This window comes from Zonotrichia albicollis, chromosome 23 (assembly GCF_047830755.1).
Source record: "Zonotrichia albicollis isolate bZonAlb1 chromosome 23, bZonAlb1.hap1, whole genome shotgun sequence".
Taxonomy (NCBI): Eukaryota; Metazoa; Chordata; class Aves; order Passeriformes; family Passerellidae; genus Zonotrichia; species Zonotrichia albicollis.
This window is the reverse complement of record NC_133841.1, coordinates 6192948-6219966: the sequence shown is the minus strand read 5'-3', so window position 1 is coordinate 6219966 and position 27019 is coordinate 6192948. Positions and strand designations below refer to the sequence as shown.

The 27019-nt window shown below is 58.1% G+C and overlaps 2 protein-coding genes across 4 annotated transcripts; one reads left to right on the top strand and one right to left on the bottom strand.

Annotated features, from left to right (window-relative positions):
- Positions 1-61: 61 nt before the first annotated feature.
- Positions 62-10523, top strand: FTSJ3 (FtsJ RNA 2'-O-methyltransferase 3). 3 transcript variants are annotated; one of them, XM_074557966.1, is made up of 22 exons: positions 62-261; positions 1020-1146; positions 1227-1332; positions 2596-2642; positions 2773-2852; positions 2962-3061; positions 3324-3518; positions 4600-4715; positions 5218-5322; positions 5404-5504; positions 5612-5692; positions 5775-5927; positions 6154-6289; positions 6377-6576; positions 6675-6795; positions 7325-7418; positions 7687-7858; positions 7941-8017; positions 8264-8360; positions 8461-8644; positions 9419-9513; positions 9712-10523. In XM_074557966.1, the coding sequence occupies exons 2-22, from the start codon at positions 1080-1082 to the stop codon at positions 9899-9901; spliced, it is 2517 nt and encodes an 838-aa protein (XP_074414067.1). In that variant the 5' UTR covers positions 62-261; positions 1020-1079; the 3' UTR covers positions 9902-10523. The 3 variants fall into 3 exon arrangements, with proteins under 3 accessions (XP_074414067.1, XP_074414065.1, XP_074414066.1); XM_074557964.1 differs by having other exon boundaries at positions 63-303; XM_074557965.1 differs by having other exon boundaries at positions 231-321.
- Positions 10520-26374, bottom strand: LOC102074078 (alpha-2-macroglobulin-like protein 1). The gene is made up of 36 exons (XM_074557963.1): positions 26162-26374; positions 24983-25172; positions 23868-24030; positions 23259-23311; positions 22702-22722; positions 22454-22607; positions 21376-21460; positions 20797-20905; positions 20596-20716; positions 19449-19558; positions 18853-19017; positions 18521-18742; positions 18164-18221; positions 17787-17932; positions 17057-17206; positions 16803-16904; positions 16519-16600; positions 16148-16307; positions 15782-16007; positions 15301-15427; positions 14966-15087; positions 14769-14820; positions 14502-14576; positions 14179-14355; positions 13991-14072; positions 13744-13900; positions 13561-13635; positions 13234-13390; positions 12924-13141; positions 12618-12833; positions 12310-12428; positions 12122-12212; positions 11914-11982; positions 11722-11824; positions 11521-11562; positions 10520-11069 (listed from the first exon to the last, which is right to left on the bottom strand). The coding sequence occupies exons 1-36, from the start codon at positions 26227-26229 to the stop codon at positions 11053-11055; spliced, it is 4284 nt and encodes a 1427-aa protein (XP_074414064.1). The 5' UTR covers positions 26230-26374; the 3' UTR covers positions 10520-11052.
- Positions 26375-27019: the final 645 nt, after the last annotated feature.

Below are 27019 nucleotides of genomic sequence, written 5' to 3'. Positions count from 1 at the left end.
ATAGCACATGTCGGGGCTGCGCTGCCATCTTGAAGTGGTCGAAGGTGATGTGACCGTGGGTGAAGCACCGAGGAGACGGACACGGGTGTGATGGCGGCACCGAGCCAGCCCGTTATTGTTCACCGCACTTCCGAGGGACCCGTTATCCTTCCCCATCTTCCGCCCACAGGAGGCGGAGGAGGGGTTTGCCACTCCCAAAATGGCGGCCAGAGCAGGAGGAAGCGGAAGCTGAGTGTGCGCGCAGGGCACGCCGGGAAGGTGGTGCGGGCACGCGGCGGGACTGGGATCAGGACCGGGATCGGGGTTTGGATCAGGGGCAGGGTCTGGATCGGGGTCGGGCGGGGGAAGGGGGTACGGGGGTTTCAGGGCCGGGGGATGTTGAGCCCGGGTGTTCGGAGGGTTCAGGAGAGCGGCGGGGCCGGGATGCGCCGCGGGGGCAGCGGGTGCGGGTGGGCCTGAGGGGGCAATGGCGGGAGCGGTGAGGGGCGCTGGGGGGGCAGTGACGGAGGAACTGGAGGGAGAACTGGGAGGGCACTGGGAGAGGAACTGGAGAGGCACTGGGGGGGCACTGGAGTGGCATTGGGAGGGCACCGAGGGGAGGAAATGGAAGGGCACTGGGTGCGGGTTGTGGGAGGGTACTAGGAGGGCTCTGGGAGGGCAGTGAAGGAGGAGCTGAAGGGGTACTGGGAGGGCACTGGGGGAAGAACTGCAGGGGCATTGGGGGTACTGGGAGAGCAGTGAGGGCGGAACTGGAGGGGCACTGGGAGGGCACTGGGGGTACTGGGAGGGCAGTGAGGGTGGAACTGGAGGGGCACTGGGAGGGTACTGGGAGAGGGACTGGAGGAGCACTGGGAGGGCAGTGAAGGAGGAGCTGGAGGGGCACTGGGGGATGTCATGGGGACCACTGAGACAGAGCTGCAGAGACACAGGGGCCACTGGATGACACTGAGGGAACACATAGAGAGGCCGGGGCTCCTCGGGGTCCCCAGGACCCCCCTCAGCCTCGTGTGTCCCCCCAGGCCCGAGCCCTCGGCTGACAGCACATCCCAGCCCCCCCCAGGGGCCACCCCGCCACCACCATGGGCAAGAAAAGCAAACTGGGAAAGAGCCGGCGGGACAAGTTTTACCACCTGGCCAAGGAGACGGGTGAGGGCCGTGCCCGGGGATGGGGATGGGGGGGCTGCAGCCCCGGGCACCCCCTGAACCTCCCTCCTGCTGCCCCCCAGGCTTCCGCTCCCGCTCCTCCTTCAAGCTGCTGCAGCTCAATCGGAAATTCCAGTTCCTGCAGAAAGCCCGGGCCCTGCTGGACCTGTGTGCGGCCCCTGGTGGCTGGTGAGTGGGACAGGACACAGGTTTACTAAAAATATGGATGTTGATCTAGTGCTGATAGCCAACTGTGAGGGACAAAAACCGTACAACTGTTTAAAGTTAGAAAGTGGATGTTTATTGTGGGATAACTCCCAAATACACACTGTGATTTATTGTGAGATAGCTCCCAAATACACACTGTGAATTACAGGTGATCACAGAGTTCTTTTATCTATAAAGTATTGAGTACCCAAAATACAAATGCACATTCATAACTTTGGTACATCTCATTCTGAGTATGGATATTGTTCTAGTGCCAATATCCAAAGACTCTCTAACAGTTTAGACTTAGAAAGTGAATGTTTATTGTGGGATAACTCCCAAATTGTGATTTACAGGTGATTGCAGAGTCCTTTTATCTATGCAGGTATTGAATACAAATACATATTCGTAACTCTGGTACATCTTATTCGCAGTAGGGATATTGATCTAGTACCAATATCGAAAGACTCTCTAACAGTTTAAAGTTAGAAAGTGCATGCTTATTGTGGGATGACTCCTAAATACACACTGTGATTTACAGTGATTACATAGTCCTTTTATTTATATAGGTATTGAATATCCAAAATACAAATGCATATTCATAACTCTGGTAAATCCCATTCCCCACTTCCCATGGTAATTAGTTCAAAAGCCATTAAGCATGCACAGTTTGTTCCTTGAAATGGGTTGGTTGTCCCTTTCATGGGGAGGGGTCCCAAAATGAGGAAGTAAATGAAGTCTTCCTCGTTCTGACCTTTCTGCCTTTTCAATGCAGATGTGACAAATGAGCCCATTGGTAGAACTCCCATTCCCCATCTTCAATTGGTTTCAGAACAGAGAGGCTGCAATTGGCTTATGTTCCTACAAGCAATTGTCTTATGTTTCTAAAAGCTATTTATCAGTTTCTGCATTCCTCATTATAAACCCAGCTAATGAAACATTGTATTGACAAGCAATCAATTATTAGTTAACTCCTAACTTTTTACTTCATCAAGGCCTGCCCATTTATTTTAATTAACTCCAATAAAGCTTATTTCTAACTAATACCTCAGCTCCTCTAAGATCCCTAAATTCTTTTAAGTTTGCGTCTCACCACCACAGTGCCACCAGCTGGTCTGGCAGTGTCCCTGTGCTCCTTGCCCAACTATGGGATCCTGTGCCAGGCTGAGAGCTCTGCTGGGGGCACAGTGCCAGGCCGGGAGCTCTGCTGGGGCCCTCAGCTCTGCTCCCCTCTGTTCTTGCCAGGCTCCAGGTGGCTTCCAAGTTCATGCCGGTGTCCAGCTTGATCATTGGTGAGTTTTGGGGACAGTCCCTGGCTGTGACAGACAGAGGGGATCCTGGCAGGAGTGGGGCTGGGTGGGGAAACCCCTTGGGATGATCTGGAGCCCCTTCTGAGGGGCTCTGCTGTGTTTCCTCACCCAGGGGTGGATCTGGTGCCCATCAAGCCCATTCCCAACGTGGTGACCCTGCAGGAGGACATCACCACTGAGAAGTGCCGCCAGGTACTGCCCGGGGTCACCTGGGGCCCTGCAGGTCCCTGTGGTGGCAGGAGGCTCACAGGGGGTGGGCTGGGGCCCTTCTGAGGGACAAACAGGTGTCTCTGTCCCACAGGCCCTGCGCAAGGAGCTGCAGACATGGAAGGTGGACGTGGTGCTGAACGACGGAGCGCCCAACGTGGGAGCCAGCTGGGTGCACGATGCCTACTCCCAGGGTGGGCACACAGGGACAGCTGACTGCTGCTAGAGAGTTCTGGGCTGCTGTGGCTTGGGAGGGACCTTAAAGCCCATCCAGTGCCACCCTTACCACGGGCAGGGACACCTTCCCCTGTCACAGGCTGCTCCAATCCCCATCCAACCTGGCCTTGGGGATGGGGCGGCCACAGCTTCTCTGGGAAACCCATTCCAGCTTGTCTCTACCCTGCCAGGGAAGAGTCATTCCCTCCCTCTCTCACTCTCTTTTCTCTCCTGCTGCAGCCAACCTGACCCTCATGGCCCTGAAGCTGGCCTGTGAGTTCCTGTGCAAGGGTGGCTGGTTCATCACCAAGGTGTTCCGCTCCCGGGATTACCAGCCCCTCATGTGGATCTTCCAGCAGTTCTTCCAGAAGGTCCAGGCCACCAAGCCCCAGGCCTCCCGCAACGAGTCTGCTGAGATCTTTGTGGTGTGCCAGGGTGAGCAGCCAGGGGGGCCTGGAGGGGCTGGGATGGGGCTGGGAGAACCCAGCTGGTTCTGGGTGGCTGGTGCCACTCTGCTGGTGGCTCTGATCCCTCCATCTCAGCAGGAATGGCTCTGATTCCTCTATTCTGGATGGCTCTGATCCCTCCCTTCTGGATGGCTCTGACCCTTCCATCCCAGCAGGAATGGCTCTGATCCCTCCATCCTAGAAGGAATGGCTCTGCTGGCTGTGGTTCCTCCATCCTAGGAGGAATGGTTCTGATGGTTTTGATGGCTTTAATTCCTCCTGGGACAGTGGAATGGCTGTGAGCCTTCTCTCCCTAGAGAAGTAGTTTTGATCCCTCCATCCCAGCAGGAGTGGCTCTGATCCCTCCATCCTAGAAGGAATGGATCTCCTGACTGTGATTCCTCCATCCCAGGAGAAATGGTTTTGGTGGTTCTAATTCCTCCTGAGACAGTGGAATGGCTCTAAGCACTCTTTCCTCAGAGAAGCAGCTCTGATCCCTCCATCCCAGCCGGAGTGACTCTGATCTCTCCATTCTGGATGGTTCTGATCCCTCCATCCCAGCAGGAATGGTTTTGATGCCATCCTGGGAGGAATCCTCTCCTCCCTGTGATTCCTCCATCCCAGGAAGAATGGTTTTGATGGTTCTGATTCCTCCTGGGACAGTGGAATGGCTCTGTGCTTTCCCCAGAGAAGCAGCTCTGATCCCTCCATTCTGGGTGGCTCTGACCCCTCCATCCCAGCAGGAGTGGCTCTGATCCCTCCATTCTGGGTGTTTCTGATCCTTCCATCCTAGAAGGAATGGCTCTGCTGGCAGTGATTCCTCCATTTTAAGAGGAATGGTTTTGATGGTTCTAATTCTTCCTGGGACAGTGGAATGGCTCTGAGCCATCTCTCCTCAGAGAAGTAGCTCTGATCCCTCCATCCCAGCAGGGGTGGCTCTGATTTCTCCATCCCAGCAGGAATGGCTCTGATCCCTTCATTCTGGGTGGCTCTGATCCCTCCATTCTGGCTGTTTCTGATCCCTCTATCCCAGAGCAACGTCTCTCATGGCTCTCATCCCTCCATCCCAGGTTATCAGGCACCAGACAAAATTGACAGCAAGTTTTTTGACCCCAAATACGCCTTCAAGGACGTGGAGGTTGTCACCAAGTCTGTCAGTGAGCTGGTCAGCAAAAAGAAGCCCAAGGTATGAGCAAGGCCAGACACAGAGGGGACTGGGCCTAAAGAGGGTGTGAGAATTAAAATTGCTCAGGAGAATGCAAGATTTTGCAACAGGAAGTGTTGGAAAAGCCAGTTTGGGGAAGGTTTGGAGCCCTAAAGTGGGGACTGTGAGGTTGGGGCTGGGTCAGTTAAACCCTGCAGTGATTGAGTACAGGGTTTGTGTCTCTCTGAGGTGGCTTTAGGACAGTAAATCTGTGTTAGGCAGTTTTAACGGAGTGTAAAGCTGGCACAAACCTGCCATTGTCAGCTCTTGTGTCTGGGCTGGGGCTGGTGACTTCTTCTAGCTCAGGCTGAGTCTGGAAACGATTTCTAAAGTCCTCGAGAACAACCCACAGGCACATTTAGGTGGCCGCTGCAGCAAGACACGAGTTAGGTGACTCCATGCGCCGTTCAGGGCTGGTGCTGTCTGTCTGTCTGTCTGTCTGTCTGTCCCCTGCCCTGGCTGCCACAGCCCCTTTTCCCCCCAGGCCGAGGGCTATGCCGAGGGTGACACCACCCTGTACCATCGCTTCACCCTCATGGACTTCCTCAAGGCTGCCAACCCCGTGGACTTCCTCTCCAAAGCCAATGAGGTGAGTGCCTGCAAGGACTCCTGTCCCTGTGCTGTGGAGGGGAGGCTGGGATTGCAATTTCAATCCCTTTTCCTGTGCCAGATCACCCTGGGGGATGGGGAGCTGGAGAATCACAGCTCCACCACGGAGGAGCTGCGCCAGTGCTGCAGGGACATCCGAGTGCTGGGCCGCAAGGAGCTCAGGTGCTGGGGGACACTGGGACAGCCACAGCCCCCACCTGGGCCTGGGGGACAGCCACACCCCCCTGCTGGCCCTGCTGCCTGTCCCTAACAGCTGCCACCCCACCCAGGGCTCTGCTGAACTGGAGGACGAAGCTGCGGCGGTTCCTGGCCAAGAAGCTGAAGGAGCAGGCCAAGGAGATGGATATCAAGTAGGTCCAGGGAGCAGGGCTGTCCCCAGGCTGGGGTGGCCTGTCCCCAGCACAGCTCCTCTGAGCTCCTTCCTTTTGGCAGCCTGAGCTCCGGTGAGGAGGAGGAGGGCAGGGAGGAGGAGAAGAAGGAGAAGATGGAGGCCAAAGCTGCAGCTGCTGAGGAGGAGAAGGAGCAAGAGGAGGTGGAGCTGGCTTTGGCAGAGATGAAGGCCAAGGAGCTGGCAGAGCTGAAGAGGTACAAAGAGGAGGAGGGATGGGACTGTAGCCATGGAGACAGAAGGTGGCAGTGTCAGCCTGTCCCTTTGCTGGTGGGGTTTGTGAGTTTGGGGTCCTTGGGCTCCTCTGCTCCTCCAGGCAGGTGTTCCAGGCTGTCCCAGCACTGGGCACCCCTCACAGGGTGCTGGCAGTGGGGTGTTTGTGTGTGGTGGGGACAGTTGGCCTCATTCCTTTGCCTCCTGCAGAAAGAAGAAGAAGATCCTGAAGGAGCAGAGGAAGCAGCGGGAACGCGTGGAGCTGAAGATGGACCTGCCTGGAGTGTCCATCGCCGATGATGGTGACACCAGCATGTTCTCCCTGAAGAGCATCCACAGGACCCCGGTGGGTGGGAGCTCCTGGGGACAGCGGGGTGAGGTAGGACCTGCCCTGTCACTTGTGTCACTTGAGTGACTCTGAGCTGTGCTGCAGCTGCTGAATGAGCTGTCCCGGGGGGACATGGCCTCTGCTGACGCCCTGCTGGAGATCAGCCCTGGGGACGATGACATTTACGTGTCTGATCACGAGGAAGAGGATGATGATGTGTCCCTGGCCAGCGACCTGGACCCCGAGGAGCTGCTGGAGATCGAGGCCCGGCAGCGGAAGCTGCAGCGGGAGCAGCGAGGGAAGAGGTGAGAGGGGAAACACCTCCTGGGGCTGGGGCTGCTCTGGGACAGCTCCAGGAGCCAGCCAGGGCTGGGGACACTGATTCTGCTGCTCCGGGTCACAGGACCAAGTTTAAGCAGAAGGAGGAGGAGGAGGAAGGGCAGGAAGTGGAGAATCCCCTGCTGGTGCCCCTGGAGGAGAAGTCGGTGCTGGAGGAGCGACAGACCAGCCTGTGGTTTGGGAAGGTGAGTCCCACTTGTGGGGCAGGAGTGATGGAGCAGCCTCAGCCCCAGCAGTTTCCCCCAACTGCCCTGGGGCTGACCCTGCCCCCCATCCCTGGGGCTGATCCCCATCCATCCCTGGGGCTGATCCCCCCCATCCCTGGGGCTGATCCCCCCACCCATCCCTGGGGCTGATCCCCCCATCCCTGGGGCTGATCCCCATCCATCCCTGGGGCTGATCTCCTCCATCCCTGGGGCTGATCCCCATCCATCCCTGGGGCTGATCCCCCCATCCCTGGGGCTGATCCCCCCCATCCCTGGGGCTGATCCCCCCACCCATCCCTGGGGCTGATCCCCATCCATTCCTGGGGCTGATCCCCATCCATCCCTGGGGCTGATCCCCATCCATTCCTGGGGCTGATCCCCATCCATCCCTGGGGCTGATCCCCCCATCCCTGGGGCTGATCTCCATCCATCCCTGGGGCTGATCCCCTCCATCCCTGGGGCTGATCCCCCCCTGCCATGGGGCTGACCCCACTGTTCCCCATGCCAGGACGCCTTTGCTGGCATCGAGGATGATGCAGACGAGAAGCTGGAGCTGGGCCAGGCCCAGATGTTGGCTGAGAAGCAGCGTGAGGCTCAGAGAGGTGAGAGGACACACAGGGACAGCCTCAGCTCACTGTGGGGCACTGGCTCCAGCCTCAGTGGGGATGCTGCCCTGAGCAGGAATGGTTTGGATTGGAAAAGATCTCAAAGAGCTCCAAGCCTGGCCATGGGCAGGAACACTCCCACTAGACCAGAGAGTGGTCCCAGCCTCTGTCAGTAAAGAGCTCTCATTAGTGCAGTGTTAATGAGCAGGATCTCTAGAGGAGGGTCTGCCTTGGCTCTGTCTCACCCAGTGCTTGCCATTCCCAGACAAAACAACAAAGAAAGGGCAGAAGAAGAAGAAGGAGGAGGCCCAGGAGGAGGCTCTAGCCGAGCCCAGCCCTGCAGCAGCCCCAGCTCCTGATGCCAGTGAAGAAGCTAAAGAGGAGCAGAGCAGTGATTATGATGATGATGATGATGACAGCAGCAGTGAGGATGAGAGGTGAGGGCTGAGGGGGGGTCTGGCTGTCCCTTCAGCTCCACAGTCCTGGAGAGCTGAGGGACCCCAGCCCTGCTCTCCACAGGCCCCTGGCACCAGTGGGGAGGAAGCGAGGCCGTGCTGAGCCCTGTGGCTTCGAGGTGGTGCCTATTGAGAAGCCAGGTGAGTGGGGGGCATGGGGGTGTCTTGGGAGGGACAGGAAGCAGGGACAGACCTGGGGCTCCCTTGGGAAGGACAGGAGGCAGGGACAGACCTGGGGGTCCCTTAGGAAGGACAGGAGATGGAGGCAGGGACAGACTCAGGGTCCCTTGGGAGGAATAGGAGATGGGGGCAGGGACAGTCCATGCTCCCCAGGGCTGCTCCCTGCCTCTTGGGCTGCAGCCAGGCCAACTTTGCCATGTCCCACAGTGAAAAGAGTCCTGGATGCAGAGGGCCTTGCCCTCGGCTCTGTCATTGCCAGCTCCAAAAAGGCCCGGCGGGACCTCATCGACGACTCCTTCAACAGGTACCAGTGGGGGCTGCAGGAGCTCTGCAGGGCTTGCTCCCTGGCAGGGACAGGTGTGGTGGGTCCCCATATCCTGCTCACAGGTCTTCTGGCCGCCCAGGTACTCGTACAACGAGGAGGAGGGGGAGCTGCCCGAGTGGTTCACGGAGGAGGAGCGGCAGCACCGGCGCCGGCAGCTGCCCGTGGACAGGCAAACGGTGGAGGCCTATCGGCAGCGCTGGAAGGAGATCAACGCACGGCCCATCAAGAAGGTGGCAGAGGCCAAGGCCCGCAAGAAGAAGAGGGTGAGTGGGGGTGGGCTCCCAGGGGTGCCCTGGCTCTTCTCCCAGGGCCTCAGTCCTCCCTCTGACCCCCCTGTTCTTCCTCTGATGCTCCTGTCCCATCTGTGATACCCCATCCTTTCCTGATCCCCCTGTCCCATGTCTGATACCCCATCCTTTTCTAACCCCCCTGTCCTGTCTCTGACCCCCCCGTCCCATTTCTGATTCCCCATCCTTTCCTGAACCCCCTGTCCCTCCTCTCCTGTCTCATCTCTGATACCCCATCGTTTCCTGACCCCCTGTCCCTTTTTCAATGCCCCTGTGCCATCTCTGATTCCCCATCCTTTTTTGACCCCCCCTTGTCCCATCTCTGATTCCCTATCCTTTTCTGACCCACATTGTCTCATCCTTGAACCCCTTTCCCATCTCTGATACCCCATCCTTTTCTGACGCCCCTGTTCCTCCTTCAATGCCCGTCCCTTTTCCAGTGCCCCTGTCCCATTTCTGATTCACCATCCTTTTCTGACCCCCTTATCCCATCTCTGATCCCCTTGTCCCATCTCTTGATACTCCATCCTTTTCTGACCCCCCGTCCCATCTCTGATTCCCCATCCTTTTCTGACCCCTTCTTGTCCCAGCTTGGCCCCCCCTGTTCCACCTCTGACCTCCCCCCCATTTCTCTTCCAATTCCCCTCTCTCCTGTGACCACCCCCTCTGATCCCCTATCCTGACTCCCCTGTCCCTCCTCTGAGTCCCCTGTCCCTCCTCTGACCCTCTGTCCCCCTGGCTGTCCCCCAGATGCTGAAGAAGCTGGAGCAGATGAAAAAGAAGGCTGAGGCTGTGGTGAGCACCGTGGACATCTCAGAGCGGGAGAAGGTGGCCCAGCTGCGCCGGTGAGTGGCCAAGCCAGGATCCAGCCCGTCCCTTTGTGGCTGGACCGTGTCCCTGCAGCCCCTGGGACAGCTCTGTGTCCCCAGCCAGGCTGATCTGGGGCTGGCAGAGCTACAGGAGGGGTGGGACTTGATTTCCCAACACTGGGTTTTGTTTTTGTCCCACCCAAACTCACTCTGACCTTTGTGCTTGTGCTGCAGCATCTACAAGAAGGCTGGGCTGGCTAAGGAGAAGCGCCAGGTCACCTACCTGGTGGCCAAGAAGGGCGTGGGACGTCGGGTGAGGCGTCCCCCTGGTGTCAAGGGCCAGTTCAAGGTGGTGGACAGCCGCCTCAAGAAGGATGTGAGGGCTCAGAAGCGCAAAGAGCAGAAGAAGAAGCGCCACAAGTGAGGTGGGAGTGGCTCCATCCCCAGCAAGGGACTCTGCTCAGGGCACAGGGCTGGCTCCTGTGTCCCACTGCCACCTAAGGAGCTCTGGGGACAGCCTGGGGCTTGGCCACACCTTGCTTAGTCCGTGCCTTGCTGTGACAGTGCCTCGTGCCCTCCCCTGGGCACAGAGGGGTCATTTGGCCCCAGTGCTGTGGCCCCGGCCCCTGGTCACAGCTCCAGGTGTCACCAGGCTGGCTCTGCTGGGTGACTCCCCTGGGGACATCACAGGAGCATCCCCAGCTGTCCCCAGGGAGGGTGTGGCTCTGGAGACACCCCTGGGCCAGATTTGTCACTGAGGTGGCAGAACAGTGGTGGCTCTGTCTGGAGCAGCTGCTCAGGACAGCAGAGTTTGACCTGAGGCTGCCCAGGGCTGTGTCACGTGCCTGGGTGAGGTGAGGGACCCGTGCTGCACATGTCCCCTTGTGCCATGTCACTGCTGGCCGTGTTCTCTACAGCTGCTCATGCCTCCAGAGCCCTCCCAGCTTTGTCTGACAGGGATTGACTCTCCTGACCACAGCAGCCATCCTGTCCCCTCTGTCCCCACCCCCTTCTCCCTCAAGGAGAAGAAAGACCAAGAGTAAGAAGTGTTTGACTGCATTGCTTTATTTACACCCAGGGCAGGGGCTGGGCTCCACCAGGCCCTAGGGGTGACGCTGGCATTTTGTCAGTGCTGGGGACGGGGCTGGGGTGGCACTGTGGGGAGTGAGGGGTGGTGGGGACCTGCCAGGCAAGCTCTGGCACAAGGGAGGAGCTCTGGGTCCCCTTCAGGTGCTGTGGGGAGGGGAGAGGCCAGAGCTGGCACCCCAGAGCCCCGTGCAGGGTTGGCAGGAGGTGACCTGGGGGTGTCCCTGTGCAGTGCCCACTGTGGCTGCTCAGCCAAGTCCATGTGTGTCCTTGGGCCTGCAGGAGCCCCTCGGCTGCAGATCCTGGGGGGAAGCTGGGGCTCTATCCAGAGGGGCCCTGCTTGAGACCAGTGCTGCTGGGAGGGTCTCTGGGCCACCTCCTGCCCCTATGGAGGGTCAGGACCAGGCCAGGGTGGGAGCAGAGACCCTCAGCTGTCCTTGGTGGCCACGGGAGCTGGGGCAGGGATGGGCTGCCAGGCTCCAGGCTGAGTTAGACGTTTTCCTTCTCTTCAAAAGGGAATATGGGGGTGCTGTGAGAGGAGAGTCCCCAGAACCACTACCCCCATCACCACCACCACCCTTGCTTGGCCCTGACCCCCTGGCTGAGCCCCATCCCTTGGAGCTCAGTGTCCTATCCCCTATGTGACCCCAAAGCCCCAGGGGGGAGCTGCAGGGGATCACAGGAGGAAGGCCAGGGCTGATGGGGGCTGAGCCCCCTCAAAGAGGCACAAAGAGCATCTCCTGCACCCCCAGCCTGCACACCTGGGCAGGGTCCAGTGCCAGTCCCTGACCTCTGCCCCAAGCTCTGCCCAGCAAATCCCCAACAATCGGGGCAAGATTCCAGGATGGGCTCCTTTGTCCCCACTCACTCCCTGCCCTCCTTCCCCTGGTGCCCTCCAGGTCCCCATCAGGGTCCCAAGGGTGGGGTGACCCCTGGCCTGGCAGGCTCAGCCCCTACCTGAGCTGGGGGGTGCAGTGTAGGCCACATCCACACGGTCACCTGCAATGGGAGGGGTGGTGACCATGGGCCTGGGAGGAGCTGCTCCCTTAAGGAGCCAGAGCTCATCAGTGGGAGCTGGGAGATCAGGCAGAGCCCACTGAGCCCCTGGGGCTGCAGGGCTGGCAGCAGGACCAGGGGACACGGCCCTGCAGGGCTCACCTGTCTCGTAGTAGTCGTACAGGGACACGGTGGCTGGCTGGAGGTTGCTCACCACGAAGTCCTGCTGGGCTTGGAAGGAAAAGGTCTTCTCTTCCTTGGTCAGCTGTGGAGACAGCCCAGGGGGGAGGTGTAACCACTCACCATGGGAAAACCCCCCACAACCCAGGGCTTCTGCTTCTGTACCCATCTCACCTCGTCCAGGTAAATGGTCACCTGGTCAGGCTGCACCTCCACCTTCTTCACCAGGTTCTGCCTCTTCAGCTGCAGGGACACGGCTCAGGAGGGGCCACAGCTGCTCTACGGGTGCCCAACACCCCGAGCAGGTGTCCCTCCATGTCCTACAGCCCCAGGCAGGGCCTGTGGAATGGGGTATCCCAAAGGGGGGCAGGGGGCTCTTCACCTCTACTGTGGATTTCTTATCGGGGCTGTATCCTGATGGCAGCTTGGCCTCAATGACAACCATGTTGGTGGCAGGGCGCTCCCCAGTGTACCTGCAAGGGCAGAGCCCCAGGGTGGGCTCAGGGATTCATTCCCTCCCTCCCTGGCTGCTGCTGTCCCCCCCAAACCCGGGCCAGCCCCAGTCCCTACCGTGCCCAGAGGCGGAGCAGGAACCCCGGGTTCTTCGTGCCCGGCAGCGGCTCCGTCTGCACCCGCAGCTCGAAGGCCCCGGTGCTGGGCGGGGGAGGCACGTTATAGCGCAGGGTCACCTGGGGGACAGGGGACAGCACGTTATAGCGCAGGGTCACCTGGGGGACAGGGGACAGCACGTTATAGCGCAGGGTCACCTGGGGGACAGGGGACAGCACGTTATAGCGCAGGGTCACCTGGGGGACAGGGGACAGGGTGAGCCCAGCGAGGGCACAGCGCCCAGGACAGGGGGCCCAGGCTGTACCCACCTGTGCCAGGGCACAGCCCTGCCCGCGGGCTCGCAGCCCGTAGGTGCCCGGCAGCTCGGGCAGCGCCGCCCGCTGCAGCACCAGCCGGTTGCTGCTGTCCAGCACAAAGTCCTGCACCGTCCCCGTAGGCGATGTCACCGTCACCGTCATGTCCCCGTTGCTGCCATAGGTCAGGGCAGCGTATTTGGCCAGGGCTTGCAGGGCCACCACGGTGTCCTGTGCACGGGGACAGTGCCAGGGTCACCCCTGAGCGCTGCTCCCAGGAGGGGCCGGTTTGGAGCAGCGCCTGGAGCCCAGGGCCGGTACCTGCGTGGAGGCAAAGCCCCCGTAGGGGTTCTGCTGCTTGCAGAGCCAGCGGACGATCCGGGACGCTGTCCCCAGGTCAGTGGGGGACACCGAGGGCTGGGACAGGTAGGCCAGCAGGACATAGGCTGTCATCTCCACCTCGGCCGACGGGGCCGCAGCCCAGGACAGCTCCAAGTCCTCCTGAGCCTGCCCCTTCCTCTTCCAGTAGAGTTGCCCATCTGCAGGAGGAGGGGCAGCAGCTCAGCCCCTGCTGCAGGCTGGGGTCCCTTTAGGGGGATGCACTGCCCACAGGCCCCTGCCCAGGCAGTACCTGCACTGATGCTGTGCTGGGCCAGGCGCTGCAGCTGCGCCTGCTGCTGCTCCCTCAGCCCTGCCAGCCCGAACACGTAGGCCAGCAGGGCTTGTGTGTAGGGGTCATCCGTGGGAGAGGCCTCCAGGCACCTGAGGGCTGAGCTCAGCACCGGCTCCTGGCGTGGCAGAGGAGTCAGGAGCCAGCCCAGAGCATGGGACTCGCTCAGTGCTGCCCAGTGTCCCCAGCTGTGCCCAGTTCATGCTGGTGGCCTGGAATGGCCAATCCCTGTCCCAGCAGCTGTCCCCACCCCACCAGACCCCGTGGGGAAGAAGGGTCCATCCTCACCACCGTGGGCAGTCCCAGCTCCAGCATCGCTGCCGTCACATACGCCGAGAGCGAGAGCTCATCCGAGACACCGCCCTGCAAGGGGACAGGAGGACATGGGTCTGACCAAGCTGTGACACCAACACAGGGACACTCCCACTGCCCAGAGCACGCTCTGGGTTCCCCAGGCCAGCCCTGCCCCACCTGCAGGGCATTGTGGAAGAGTTTGCCCTCTTTGCGGAAGCAGCCGCTCTCCCTCTGGCGCTGCTGGAGCCAGCGCAGTGCGTCCGTGATGTGCCGCTCCTCGATGGCCACGTAGGCTCGGGCCTGCCCGAAGGACTTGAGGACAAACGCTGTCAGCCTGGAGCCAGGGAGACACCAGAGGGCTGAGTCAGCACTGGGGCTGCCTGGATGGCAGGAGGAGCCCTGGGTGCAGCTGCAGAGCCCTCACCAGGTGTTGCCCGAGGGATCGCTCTTGCCAAAGGCGCTGTAGGAGCCGTCATCGTGTTTGTACAGCAGCTCCCGCTGGTACCCTGCGGGGGGACATGGGCACAGGGCACTGTTTCTGTGCCCAGGGGAGCCAGGTGGGGTGAGGAGGGGGCTGTGGGACTGTGGTGTCCCTGCCAGGCTCTCACTGACCGCTCTGCAGGAACCCCTGGGCCTTGGCGCGGATGTCCGGCAGCAGCTGCCCGCTCTTCTCCAGGTACTGCTGGATGTAGATGTTGGGGGCAAAGCGAACCATGTTCTGCTCCCCACAGCCGTAGGGCATGGCCAGGAGTCCGTCCAGGTTCTGCAGGGCATTGCCCAGGATATCACCTGTGCCAGGGGGACACATCATCAGCTGTGTCACCCGTGTCCCCTTCTGTGTCAGCTCTGGATGGTCCCATGTCCTGCTGAGCCTGGGGACCTCTGCACCAACCCTGTCTCCTGTGGTCCCCAGGCCCCCCCAGCCTGTCCTTTACCCATCACGATGATGTGGGCCCTCTGGGAGCTCTCCAGGATGTTTGCAGGAATCTCCAAGGACACTTCTTCAGCACCTGTGGGGGCAGAGGGCTGTGATAGTGGGAATGCCCAGCTCTTACCAGCCTGTCCCGTGGCAGCCTCATCCATGCTGTTCCTCCCCAAGCACCCTGACCCTTGGCTCCTCTGGACTGGTGGCCCTTGTGACCAGTGGCCAAGCACCCCTGGCCATGTCCCACGCACTGCCCGACACCCCTGGCCAGTCCTACCTTCCTGGCAGAGCAGGGAGCTGTGAGTCTTCTCCACCAGGATCCCGCCGGGCTGTGAGGAAGCAGCACCAAAGTCAGTCAGGAGGAGGGACATGCCTGTCCCCCAGTCCCCTTCATGTCTGGGTGCTGTCCCACTGCCCCCCGAGGGCTGTTTGCTCCCACAACCATCCCATTCTCCTCCTCGCCAGCTCTCTAACCTGCACCAGGAGGGGCTTTATCACGGTGTCCACGCGGCCCTGGGTCGGCACCAGGGGCAGCTCGTTGCCACAGGGCTCGGAGGAGCTGAGGGCCTCGGTGCTCACAGTGATGTTCACCTCCCCTGAAGGTGCAAACACGGCCCTCAGTCCCCAGGGAGCCCCCAAACCTGAGCACAGCCCCCTGGGCTTGGGCTGGGGCTGGCTGGACTGGGCTGGGGGTCCCCAGGGAGGGTGGGAGTAGAGCGAGGGAGGACTCCCCAGATCCTCCCTGCCCACCTAACCCCATCCCCTGAGGGGTCCCCGGGCAGCAGGGTGGAGTGGTGGCAGCTCTGTACCCAGGCTGGTGGCTCGCACGCCCCACTGGAAGGTCTTGGCTTCATCTGCACAGACGCAGCCCGTGTATGTGTCCCCAGCCCTTGGTGACACCTCCAGCTCCACCGACTCTGCCAGCATCACCTGAACCTGCGGGGCACAGCCATGGCACCATCAGCCCTCAGAGCCAGGGTCACCTCACCCAAACCTGCCAGAGCATGGCACAGCTCCATCACACCCCAGAGCCAGGGTCACCTCCATGGGCTCCCCCGAACCTGCCAGAACATGGCACAGCTCCCTCAGAGCCAGAGTCACCTCCCTGTCCTACCCCAAACCTGCCAGAGCATGGCACAGCTCCATCAGAACCAGTCACCTCCATGGACTCCCCCAAACCTGCCAGACCAGGGCACAGCTCCATCACACCCCAGAACCAGGGTCACCCCCAGCCTCCCCTGAACCTGCCAGCCCCTGGCACAGCCCCTGTCCCTGCCTGTCCCCGCTCACCCGCAGGCACTGGCGCAGGTAGTTGAAGACGGTGGCCCTGAGGGTGAAGCTCTCGTGGCGCACCACAGCGTAGGGCAGCGCCAGCTCCACGAAGAATGGCTGGAAGGCCGTGAGGGTGACAGCAGGGGACAGCCCCAGGCCCTGTGGGGCTGTACAGAACATCCCAGCCTCCCACTCTGTGATGGTGTCGGGCACTGTCACCGTCATCTCGGCAGAGCCACTCTCCCTGCATGGAGAACGTCATGAGGCCACCCCAGCACGGCTGGTGGCATGGCCTAAAGTGGCACCACCGTGACACTGCTGGTGCCAGCCCACAGGGAGAAGGAGTCCTGAGGTCCCCAGGTCCCCTTGGGAGCTGTCTCTCACCCTACAGGGACCAGGTCCCACAGCCACGTCTCTGGGAAGTATGTCCGGGGTGCTGGGGGCTCTTCCCCACCCTCGATGCCTGAGCTGGCTGAGGTGAACATTGGCATAATTCCTTCATAAACATTGCTTCCCACTTCCCCACGGAGTAGTCTCATGTCTCCTGGAAAAGGCAAAGCAGAACTTGGGAGCCTCAGGTCCCAGCTGGACCTTGCCTGCAGCCAGCACAAGGGTGACCAAAATCCTTTTCCATCCCTGTCCATCCTCTTTGATGCCAAGGGTGTTTTCTGGATGGCTCCAAGTCCCCCTGAGGACATGACAGCCAGGACTGTCCACCAGCTCTTTGCTCATTTCAGCACAAGGGCTGTGCTCACCTCCAGGACCTGCCATTCCAACCATGTGGAGCCTGCGCCAGCAAGGCTCCCTGCTGTTGGTGAAGAGCTTCAGTGCTGCATCCTGTGAAAAAGCAGAGACTGTCCATCCAGCACAGCCAGCAGGAGGAATATCCCCATTCCAGCTTTGAGTAGTCCCAGGGCTACAGAAAACAGGTGGGGAAGGAGCCTGGGCTTGGCAGGAAAGGGAACTCCTGTGCCACAGGTGTGGCTTTCCCAGCACTTGGGAGAAGCACGGGCAGCTCTGGGAGGCCCAGGGGCTTCACCTGGAATAACATGTAGGGGTGCCTCTTGGAGTCCAGCCAGTCACATAATGGTTCATCCTGGATGCTGTGGGGGTTGCTGAATTCGGGCAGTGCTTTGTAGACCTGCGAATAAAGACATGCAAAACCCTCATTTCCAGAGCTCTGCCCACTGCAGCACTGGGTCCATGTGAGGGACACTAGAGCCAATATGACCCCAGCACAGCCCAGGCTGCTCCTGGGGCTGCAGGGGGACCCCAGGCAGGGCCAGCACTCACAGCCTCGGCGTTGAGCTCAGCCTCGGGCTTGAGGAGCAGCACGCTGCGATCCACGGCCCGCACAGCGCACAGGGAGCCCGGGGCAGCCCCCAGCTGCAGCGTCAGCGCTGCCCCAGGCAGGGCCCTGGCCTCGGAAAACGCCATCTGCACCTGCACAGGGACACAGGGACACAGGGCAGTCACTACCGTGGAGGGCAGACCCAGCCATGTGACAGTGTTCGTATTCCCTTAGGATGAGGGAAGAGATGACGATCTGACTCCATGTTTCAGAAGGCTGATTTATTATTTTATGATATATATATTACATTATAACTATAGTAAAAAGAATACAAGGAAAAGTTTCATCTCAGAAGGCTAGCTAAGATAAGAATAGAAAGGAATGAATAATAAAGGTTTGTGTCTCGAGCAGAGAGTCCAAGCTAACTGGGCTGTGGTTGGCCATTAATTGTAAACATCCAAGATGGGCCAATCACAGATGCACCTGTTGCATTCCACAGCAGCAGATAAACATTGTTTACATTTTGTTCCTGAGTCCTCTCAGCTTCTCAGGAGGAAAAATCCTAAAGAAAGGATTTTTCATAAAGGATGTCTGTGACACAGCCACACATAGGGAAGGCTCTTCTCAGAGGGTTTGGGAACAAGGAATGGGTTGGGAGACCCTGACACTGCGTTGCTCCTGGGGCGGGATGGATCCCAAGGCAGCAGCCATGGACAGCCCAGCTCCTCTCACCTGGTTGGGGAAGCACTTGGCCACGGAGAGCTCAGTGCCAGCAGCCACCATGTCGCCGCTGGGCAGCAGCACGTACACCAGAATCCTGGCCATGGGTGCCAGCTCCACGCCAATGGGCAGCTCCAGGGAGAGGGAGGATCTCTGTCCTGGGCCATGGAAAGGAGGAGATGTTACCCAGAGAAACTGCACCTGCTCCAGCCCTGGAAGTGTCCAAGGCCAGGTTGGACAGAGCCTGGAGCACCCTGGGAGAGTGCAGGGCAGGGGGATGCAGTGGGATGGGTTTGGAGGCCCCTTCCAACCCAAAGCATTCCTGGCTCTGTGAGGAGCAGGCAGGGGGAGCAGAGCCCTGCACAGCCCCTCCATGCCATGGGACATACCAGGCTCTGCAGAGATCTCTTTCCTGAAGATGCTGGTTATGGAGCCCTTGGCCAGGACCTGCAGAGGAGGCGGGGGAAACAAAACAGAGGCTGAGTATGGAATCAAAGTGCCCTGGTAGACGATGGTCTCACAACGAGAGTTCTGGGATGATTTCTGACCATGCCCAGTCTCCAGTTCCCCCACCAGCTCCCATGGGGGTGCAGGCCCCACAGTGGCAGCAGCCACCTCCTCTGACAGGTCCCTCAGTCCCTCCAGGACAGGTTGCTCATTGTCCTGTCCCTGGGGACACCACCATGAACAACGTGGAGATGTGGCCCTTCCCACAGAACCACCCTGATTCCTGCTGCTGGGCTCACCATGAAAACCATATCCAGGCTCCTCAGCTCAGTGCCCAAAGCCTCCTTGCCAAAGATGGAATCCACGTGGAGCAGCTGGGAGTGGCCGCAGGGCAGCTCGCCCCGCGGGGCGCGGATGTGCAGGAAGCTCCCGCTCTTGGACAAGTGAGGCATGAGGGTCAGGAAGGCACCTCGGGGCCTGAACGAGCCCTCCTGGCTCTCAGCTGTCCCAATGACTTTAGCCTGAGGTGGGAATCAGGGGGTGAATCCACCAGCAGGCCCCGAGGATGGTGCAGCTCCAGTGGAGGAAGCAGCTCAGGACCCCCGATGGAGGGACAAGGGTGGGCACTTACCCGCAAGGAGACCCGGTCCCCCCAGCCAGAGGTGTCCAGCTGGAAGAAGGCTCTCCCTGAGCTGTCAGTCAGGAGGCTTTGTGTCCTCTTTTCTCTATTGTTGTTGATGGAGAGCAGGACCTGCCTGTGGGGTAGCCCAGAGCCGTCGGCTTCCTCCAGCCGGATCTGGGTGGGATGGAAGGGGGGATGATGCAGTGTGGGGCTACAGCTGGTGCACAACAGGGCTGGGAGAGCAGGGACAGGGGTGGTAGCAGCAGGAACAGGGATGGGAACAGCACGAACAGGGATGGAAGCAGTAGGGACAGGGATGGAAGCAGTAGGGACAGGAATGGGAGCAGCAGGGCCAGGGCTGGGATGGGCAGGAGCAGGGTTGAGATGGGCAGGAGCAGTGCTATGAGCAGCAGGGCCAGGGCTGGGATGGGCAGGGACAGGGATGGAAGCAGCAGGGACAGGGATGGGAGCAGCAGGGACAGGGCTGGGAGCAGCAGCAGCAGGGATGGGATGGGCAGGAGTAGGGACAGGGCTGGGAGCAGCAGGGACAGCGATGGGAGCAGCAGGGGCAGGTGAGCCCCAGGGCAGAGGGGAGCCCCCGTTACCGTCCCACTGTAGGGGAGTCCTGGCTTGTAGGCATGATCAGGGTTCTCAAAGGTGACCATGACAGATTTGCGTAAAACCTTGCAGGTCTTGGCACTCTTCATCTCCAGCCCTGTGGAGAGCCAGTGGGGAGTTCAGGATGTTGCAGGACACAGGACACAGCTCAGCTCTGGCCAGTGCCCCTGTCCCTTCGCAGAAATGGTCCCTGGACATTTGGGTGTCACAGACATGTTTTATGAAAAATAAAAGGATCTTTTCCTAAAGATTTTTTTCTCCTGAGAAGCTGGGAGGCCTCAGGAACAAAATGTAAACAATGGTTATCTGCTGCTGTGGAATGCAACAGGTGCATCTGGGATTGGTCTCGTGTGCTTGTTTCTAATTAATGGCCAATCACAGTCAGCTGGCTTGGACTCTCTGTCTGAGCCACAAGCCTTTGTTATCATTCTTTCTTTTTCTATTCTTAGCCAGCCTTCTGATGAAATCTTTTCTTCTATTCTTTTAGTATAGTTTTAATAGAATATATATCATAAAATAATAAATCATATCATAAATCAATAAATCATTCTGAAATATGGGGTCAAATCCTCATCTCTTCCCTCTTCCTCAGGGCCCTGTGAACACCACCATATTTGGGCTTTCCTCCAGCACAGTTTGCATCTCCTACAAGAGCAGCACAAGCCCTGTGGAATATTCCAGACCTAAAGCTGAGGTGCAGCTGGGGGCAGATCCCAGCCTGGCTCAGGATGGATTTTGAGCCTGGCTTTGGGATGGATTTGGAGCCTGGCTCTGGATGGATTTGGAGCCTGGCTCTGGCACAGTTGAGCCAAGGCCAGTACCAGCATGGCAGAGAGAGGTGTCATCTCCCAGTGTCTTAGGAAGGCTCCAGCAGCCCTTTAATCTGGGGCCATCCTGCCCTTGCAGGGACCCCAGGGGTTGCTCAGGGGTGAAAGAGGCTGAGCCTGCCGCTATTCCTGGTGCCTGGTGCCTTGGTGGCTATCAACACCTGAAATTCCAGGCCTTGCCAAGCTGCCCTGACTCACACCCTGACCCAAACCCCATCGCTGCATGTGCACCCCTAAACCCCAGCAGCACTTTTGGGTGCTCCTGGAGAGCACCAATCCCTTGGCATGGCCACACCCCCATCCCCACCTGTGCCATCCTCCACCAGTGATGCCTCGACTTCGAGTTTCTTCCTCGAAAATGAAGGCAAAATACTCTCCTTGAAGGCAGCCTGAGAAACCTCTGTGGAAAAGCAGCCGTTCTTCTCCGTCTGGAGGGAAAATCAACCCCATCAGCAGCATTCCCAGGAAGGAGCACCTGCAGGGACAGCCCAGCCCTGACCACACTCACCTGCCCCATAACCTGGGTGCAGGTCTTCTGTAACCCGTGAGCCCAGAGGTTCTGTCTGAGGCACAGGTCAGCCTGGACCTTCCCTTGGACAGGCTTCCCGTAGGTGTAGCTGTGTGGGGACAGGAGAGAGGCTGTGCTGGGAAGCCTCCACTCTCACAGACATTTTTTATGAAAACCCCTTTCCTTAGGATTTTTCCTCTTGAGAAGGTGAGAAGCTTCAAAAACAAAATGTAAACAATAATTATCTGCTGCTGTGGAATGCAACAGATAGATCTGTGATTGGCCCGTGTTAGTTGTTTTTAATTAATGGCCAATCGCAGTGAGCTGGCTCAGACAGAAAGCCACAAACCTTTGTTATCATTCTTTTTTTTCCTATTCTTAGCTAACCTTCTAAGGAAACCCTTTCTTCTATTCTTTTAGTATAGTTTTAATATAATATATATCATAAAATAATAAATCAAGCCTTCTGAAACATGGAGTCAGATCCTCATCCTAAGATCCCTGTGAACACCATCACACCCCATTCCACTGGATCCCCCCCATCTCCCCCATCTCCCCCATTCCCTGCTCCCCTCTCACCGCCCGCAAATCTCCACCGGGATCTTCTCGTCCTGCTCCCACAGCACGCTGGGGAGGTGAATGGTCACCTCAAACTTGGGCAGCACTGTGGACAGGCACAAGGACATGAGGCAAAGTGGAAATTTTCCAGGGTAGAAATCCATTTTGATTTAGGTGAAATGTACATTTTTGAGTTGAGTCTGTAGTTGGAAACCATAGTTATTTAGCCAGACTGCAAAGCCTAGGCTTAGTGAAGTTGCTTCAGTGAAGGACAGAGATAAAGGAGGAGAGACAGAGGGTGATAGAGAGACTGCTGTGAGAGCAGCTCAACCTGACCTAGGAATTCTTTCTGATAAAGAAGAGCTAGCGACAAATGTCACGTGAAATTCATAAAAATGAATATGTATGAACCTATGGTGATATTGCATGCATATGTATCTGAGAGGGGGATAAAAAGGGACTTGAAGTTCCCAGAGGTACACATGTCATCTTGAGGGGAACAATTCTCACATGTGTCCAGCGCTGTAACAACCATACTGGCTTTACAACTTTCACAAAGTTGTGCAGTTTTGATTATCTCCGCAAAACAGACACGGGGGGGTCGCTCCCGGAACAGTGACAACATCTCCTGGGTGGCTGCAGGGGTCAGGACCTGCTGCCCGTGGTGGGGTCCCCTTTCCCAGAGCCCAGTACTGTTGTAGCGTGTTTTTATTTTATAGGTTGTTGTTTCATTTGTTGTTTGTTAGTTTTTTGGGCTTTTTTCCCCCTGATTTTGGAGTGACACAGACTTGCCTTTGTTATTCAATTGTGCCAGGTGTCCGTTTATCTCTTTGCTACTTAGCTACTTTTCTGCCAAGTTTCAAACCCTTTCCTCCCAACATCCAGCTGTTAACCCCTCCTGTCCCAAGCAGTTTTCCTCCCTTGTATCCTTTGCCCTTGTGTTCCACCCCGAGTTCTCCTGATTAGCTGAACATCGAGTCCTCCCTTGAGACCTGCCCCCTGTATACGCTGTCGCTTGTCCCCAGCTCATTGCCTGGGGGACTGTCACCCCTCACTGTCACCATCTAGCCAGGACAGGTGACACAGTGCCACACAGTACCGTATTCCTCCACGCTGAAGGAGTGGCTCTTCCCCTCCACGCTAATGGTGTAGGTGCCCAGCGCCGGCTCCGAGGCCAGCGGGAGAGACAAATCCACGATTCCCTGCCGAGGGCTCAGCTCCCGCCACTGCGCGATGCGGTTCCCGCTGGGATCCTGGGGGACACCGGGATCAGCCCCAGGGAGGCGACAGAGAGCCCTGGCTGTGCCCTGGGTCCCCTCTGCCACCCCATGCGGGTCCCAAACTCACCTGCAGGAACACCAGGGGCAGCTGGAAGGCAAAGAGAGAATGGTCAGAGGAGCAGTTCCGTTCCTTGAGGGCTCAGCAGGGTGGGCATGGCAGAGGGACGGTGGGATGATGTGAGCTGTGAGCCCTCAAGGGGCTCTGGGATTTTGAGCCTGGCTCAGGATGGAGTTTGAGCCTGGCACTAGCAGGATGGTTTTGAGCCTGGTTTTGGGATGGTTTGAGTCTGGCCTTGGGATGGATTTTGAGCCTGGCTCTGGATGGATTTCGAGTCTGGATTTGGGATGGATTTGGAGCCTGGCTTTGGGATGGACTTTGAGCCTGGCTCTGGGATGGATTTTAGGCCTGGCCCTGGATGGATTTTCAGCCTGGCTCTGGGATGGATTTTGAGCCTGGACCTGTATGGATTTTGAGCTTGGTCCTGAATGGATTTTGAGCCTGGCTTTGGGATGGATTTTGAGCCTGGCTTTGGGATGAATTTTGAGCCTGGCCCTGGATGGATTTTGGGCCTGGCTCTAGGATGGATTTTGAGTCACCTCCCCATGTCCCAGCCCTGCTCTCACCTTCTGGCTGCTGGGGGTCAGGTCCTTATTCAAAGAGACCACTCGGAACTTCACTGGGAAAGGAAACGGAGATGGAGGAGCAGCTTCATCCCTCACGGAGGGCATTCCCATGGGAAGGGGGAGGGAAACCCACCCTGAGCCCTGTCCTGCCCCCAGCAGCACGGCCCCAGTAAGCCCGGCACTGCCCTGTGCCCGTGCTGGGCATTCCAGGGCATCCTGGGATAAACCCACACAGGAAACCCCAGGATAACCCTCCCAGGACAGCCTGGGATAATGCCCCTAGGACATCCCGGGATAACATAACCCCTCGAGGAAATCCTGGGATAACCTCCCCAGGACATCCCATGATAATCCCACAGGACACCCCGGGATAACCCCACAGAGGACATACCGGGAAAAGCCCTCGAGGAAATCCTGGGATAACCCAACCCAGGACATCCCGGGATAACCCTACAGGACATCCCGGGACATCCCCTCACTGGAAACTGCAGGATAACCCAACCCAGGATATCCCGGGATAACCCTCCCGGCTCCAGGCAGTGCAGAGCAAGGCTCAGCCCCTCACTCCAGGGTTGTCCCCAGGGCAGCGGGTCCCTCCTGCCCCCTCACCTTCCTGCCCAGGTTTGTACACAGCCTTGTCAGTCTGGATGAACACCCCGGGGCTCAGAACTCTCAGCATCACCTTCTTCTCCTCGGAGACATCCAGGGACTCTCCTCGGATGGAGACGTTCAGGGCCACGATCTCCTCCTTCCCTTGGGCAGGGGCTGGAGCCTGGGGGGGATCAGTGGGCTCGGGGTGGGACAAGGACAGGGCCAGGGTGGGGACAAGGACAGGGCCAGGGTGACCCCGAGCACGCCCAGCCCCAGGGACCCCACACCTGACACTGGCTGGGGCTGTGTACAAATCACCAACGGGACGGGGCTGCTGGGAACTGCCTTGAGCTGTTTCATTTTCCAGCATCAGTCTCATTACATGGTTATGGCAGCAGCTCACATCCCAGACAGCAGATTAAGAACTCGATGTTACAACTCACTTTATAAGTTTTTTGACCAATCACACAAAGCAAAAGCACATTGACAGTAGTTCTATCCATCACTATAAGCACACGTACCTGTGGTTAAACAGTGCTTGCTTATTTTGAATACAATACCTGCTTGTAAGCCTTAAAGCACAATGAACAGAGCTCCATTATTAAGCTTAAAACTTCCTAATATCTTGCTAGATAAACTTTTCTGTAGCTTGTAACCTACAATTGTAATTGTAGCTTACAATTATTAGAATAATTGTAGTTATTCTAGACAAGCGTTAATACACAGACCATTGTTCTGTTTGTCTTTGCTTTTCTACAGTTTAAATAATTTTTCTGCTGACCAATCTCATGGCTGCTGCTTAGCTCTAATCACAGTTCTGCTGTCTCTGGGGCCTGCCTTTTGCAGCTTTCCCAAAACTCTCTAATTTTGTGGATTCCCACAACACCCAGGGACCATTCCAGCTGGGATAACCTGAATCCAGCTGAGCCTGAATCAGTGGGGGAACCCAACAATCAGGGGTGGGAAACAGTCAGGGCGAGGGTGAGACCCTCACACAAGATGGGGAAGTCACATCTGTCCCCAGCCCTGATGGAAACGGCCGGGAGGGTCCCCCCCACCTGCTCCCAGCTCCTTTGGGGTGATACTGGGGTGACATTGGGGTGGCATTGGGGTGGCTTTGGGGTGGCACTCACAGGGAAGGTGACGTTCAGGTACAGCTGGGGCTCCAGGACCTCTCGGCTCAGCAGGGTGGTGGGAGGGGTCCTGCTGTCCCCCTGCAGCTGCACATGGAGCTGGACGGGCCCCTGGAGGTCCCTGAGGTGCACCCAGAGCGTGGCAGGCTGGGGGTGGTACAGCACAGCCGGGGACACCACCACGAAGCTCCTGGCAGGGACAAGGGACAGGAGAGCCCTGGGCTGACGCACATCCAGCACAGAGACCTGGAACAGCCCCTGGAGCACAGGAACCCCCCCAGGATCCCCTCTGTTCTGCTGGGCTGCCCTGGGCTCCCCAGCTCAGCTCTGCAGGTGAGGGAACAACAGCTCCTGGAGCCACCGGGGCCACTAAAGCCACCAGGGCCAGCAGGGCCACCAAAGCCGTGTCCTCAGTGCTCCTGGGCAGGGAGAGCCCCCAGCCTGAGCAGCTGGGGAGCCCTGGGCAGCAACCAATGGGAGGGATTGAATCCCACCAGGAACAGCAAGGAAAGCAAGGTTAAAGCACCCCAGCAGGCACAGGAGGGACTGAATCCCACCAAGAACTACCAGAGAGCCAAAATTAAACCACCCCATCAAGCACAGGAAGGATTGGATCCCACCAGGAATTGCCAAGAGAATGAAGCTCAACCATCCCACCAGACACAGGAGGGACTGAATCCCACCAGGAACTACCAGGGAGACAAGGTTAAACCACCCCAGCAGGCACAGGAGGGGTTGAACCCCACTAGAAACTGCAAGGAAAGCAAGGTTAAAGCACCCAGCAGGCACAGGAAGGATTGAATACCCCAGGAATTGCCAGAGAGCCAAGGTTAAACCACACCATCGAGCACAGGAGGGATTGAGTCCCACCAGGAACTGCAAAGGAGTCAAGGTTAAACACCTCATCAAGCACAGGAGGGACTAAATCCGACCAGGAACTGCAAGGGAAGCAAGGTTAAACCACCCAGCAGGAACAGGAGGGACTGAATCCCACCAAAAACTGCAGAGGAGCCAAGATTAAAGCACTCAACCAGGGCACAGGAGGGACTGAATCCCACCAGGAACTGACAAGAGGATGAAGCTCAACCACCCCAGCAGCCACAAGAGGGATTGAACCCCACCAGGAGCTGCCAAGGTTAAACACCCCAGCAGGGACAGACGGACACAGAGGGGACTCACGGCGCTCCTGAGGCCCCGGCTGAGAGGAGCAGGATGGCAAAGAGGATGGGAAGGGCTGGACACATCATGTCTCCAGCTGGATGTGGATGCTGTGGATGCAGCCTCTCCCTGCAGCTCTGGGTCCCTCTGGATCTGTGTCTGACCCGCTGCTGGCTCTGCAAATGGGTCCTTGTGTCCCCACCAGGGCTGGCACAGCAGCCCTGGGCACCTGCAGATAAATCCAGGCAATGTTTGCCCTCTGCCCACGGCTTCCAGGGGTCAAGGACCCCAGGCATGTTTGCAATATTGGGAAAGGTCTCTGGAGCTTCACTCTGGGCCAGGATTCCACAGATTTGCTGGGAAATGATGTCAGGAGGCAGCAGGAACACACCGGAAAGGAAAACAGGGAGCACAACCTGAGGAGGGGCTGGGAGCTGGGGCTGATTTCTCAGAAATGAACAATTTACAGGTATTTCAAATGTAACCAGGTTTGGGCAAATCACGTGTCCCAGGCTGGCTTTTTGCCCAGTTTCACCCAGTCTGGACAGAGGAACAGGCCAGGGTGGGGATGTGGCATCATCATCTGCTCCCATTGCACACATGGATACCCACCAGGGTAGGCCCGAGCTGCTGCCTGCGGATTCTTCACTTCTTTTTTCTGTTAAGGGTGGGATTAAATGTGTGAGACAGTATTTTTTGTTCAGATCCAAATGTTTATTGGTTCTTATTCTATGTTACAGTCTCACAAACCCTGACTTCTAAAGCAGTTCATTCTAAAAAGCTAAAAATGGAGACCTGTCTCTTTCTCTCCACAAGGCCTTTTATGGATAAGCTGTCAAATCATAAAAAATAATTATTTATTAATTAATTCTAAAATTG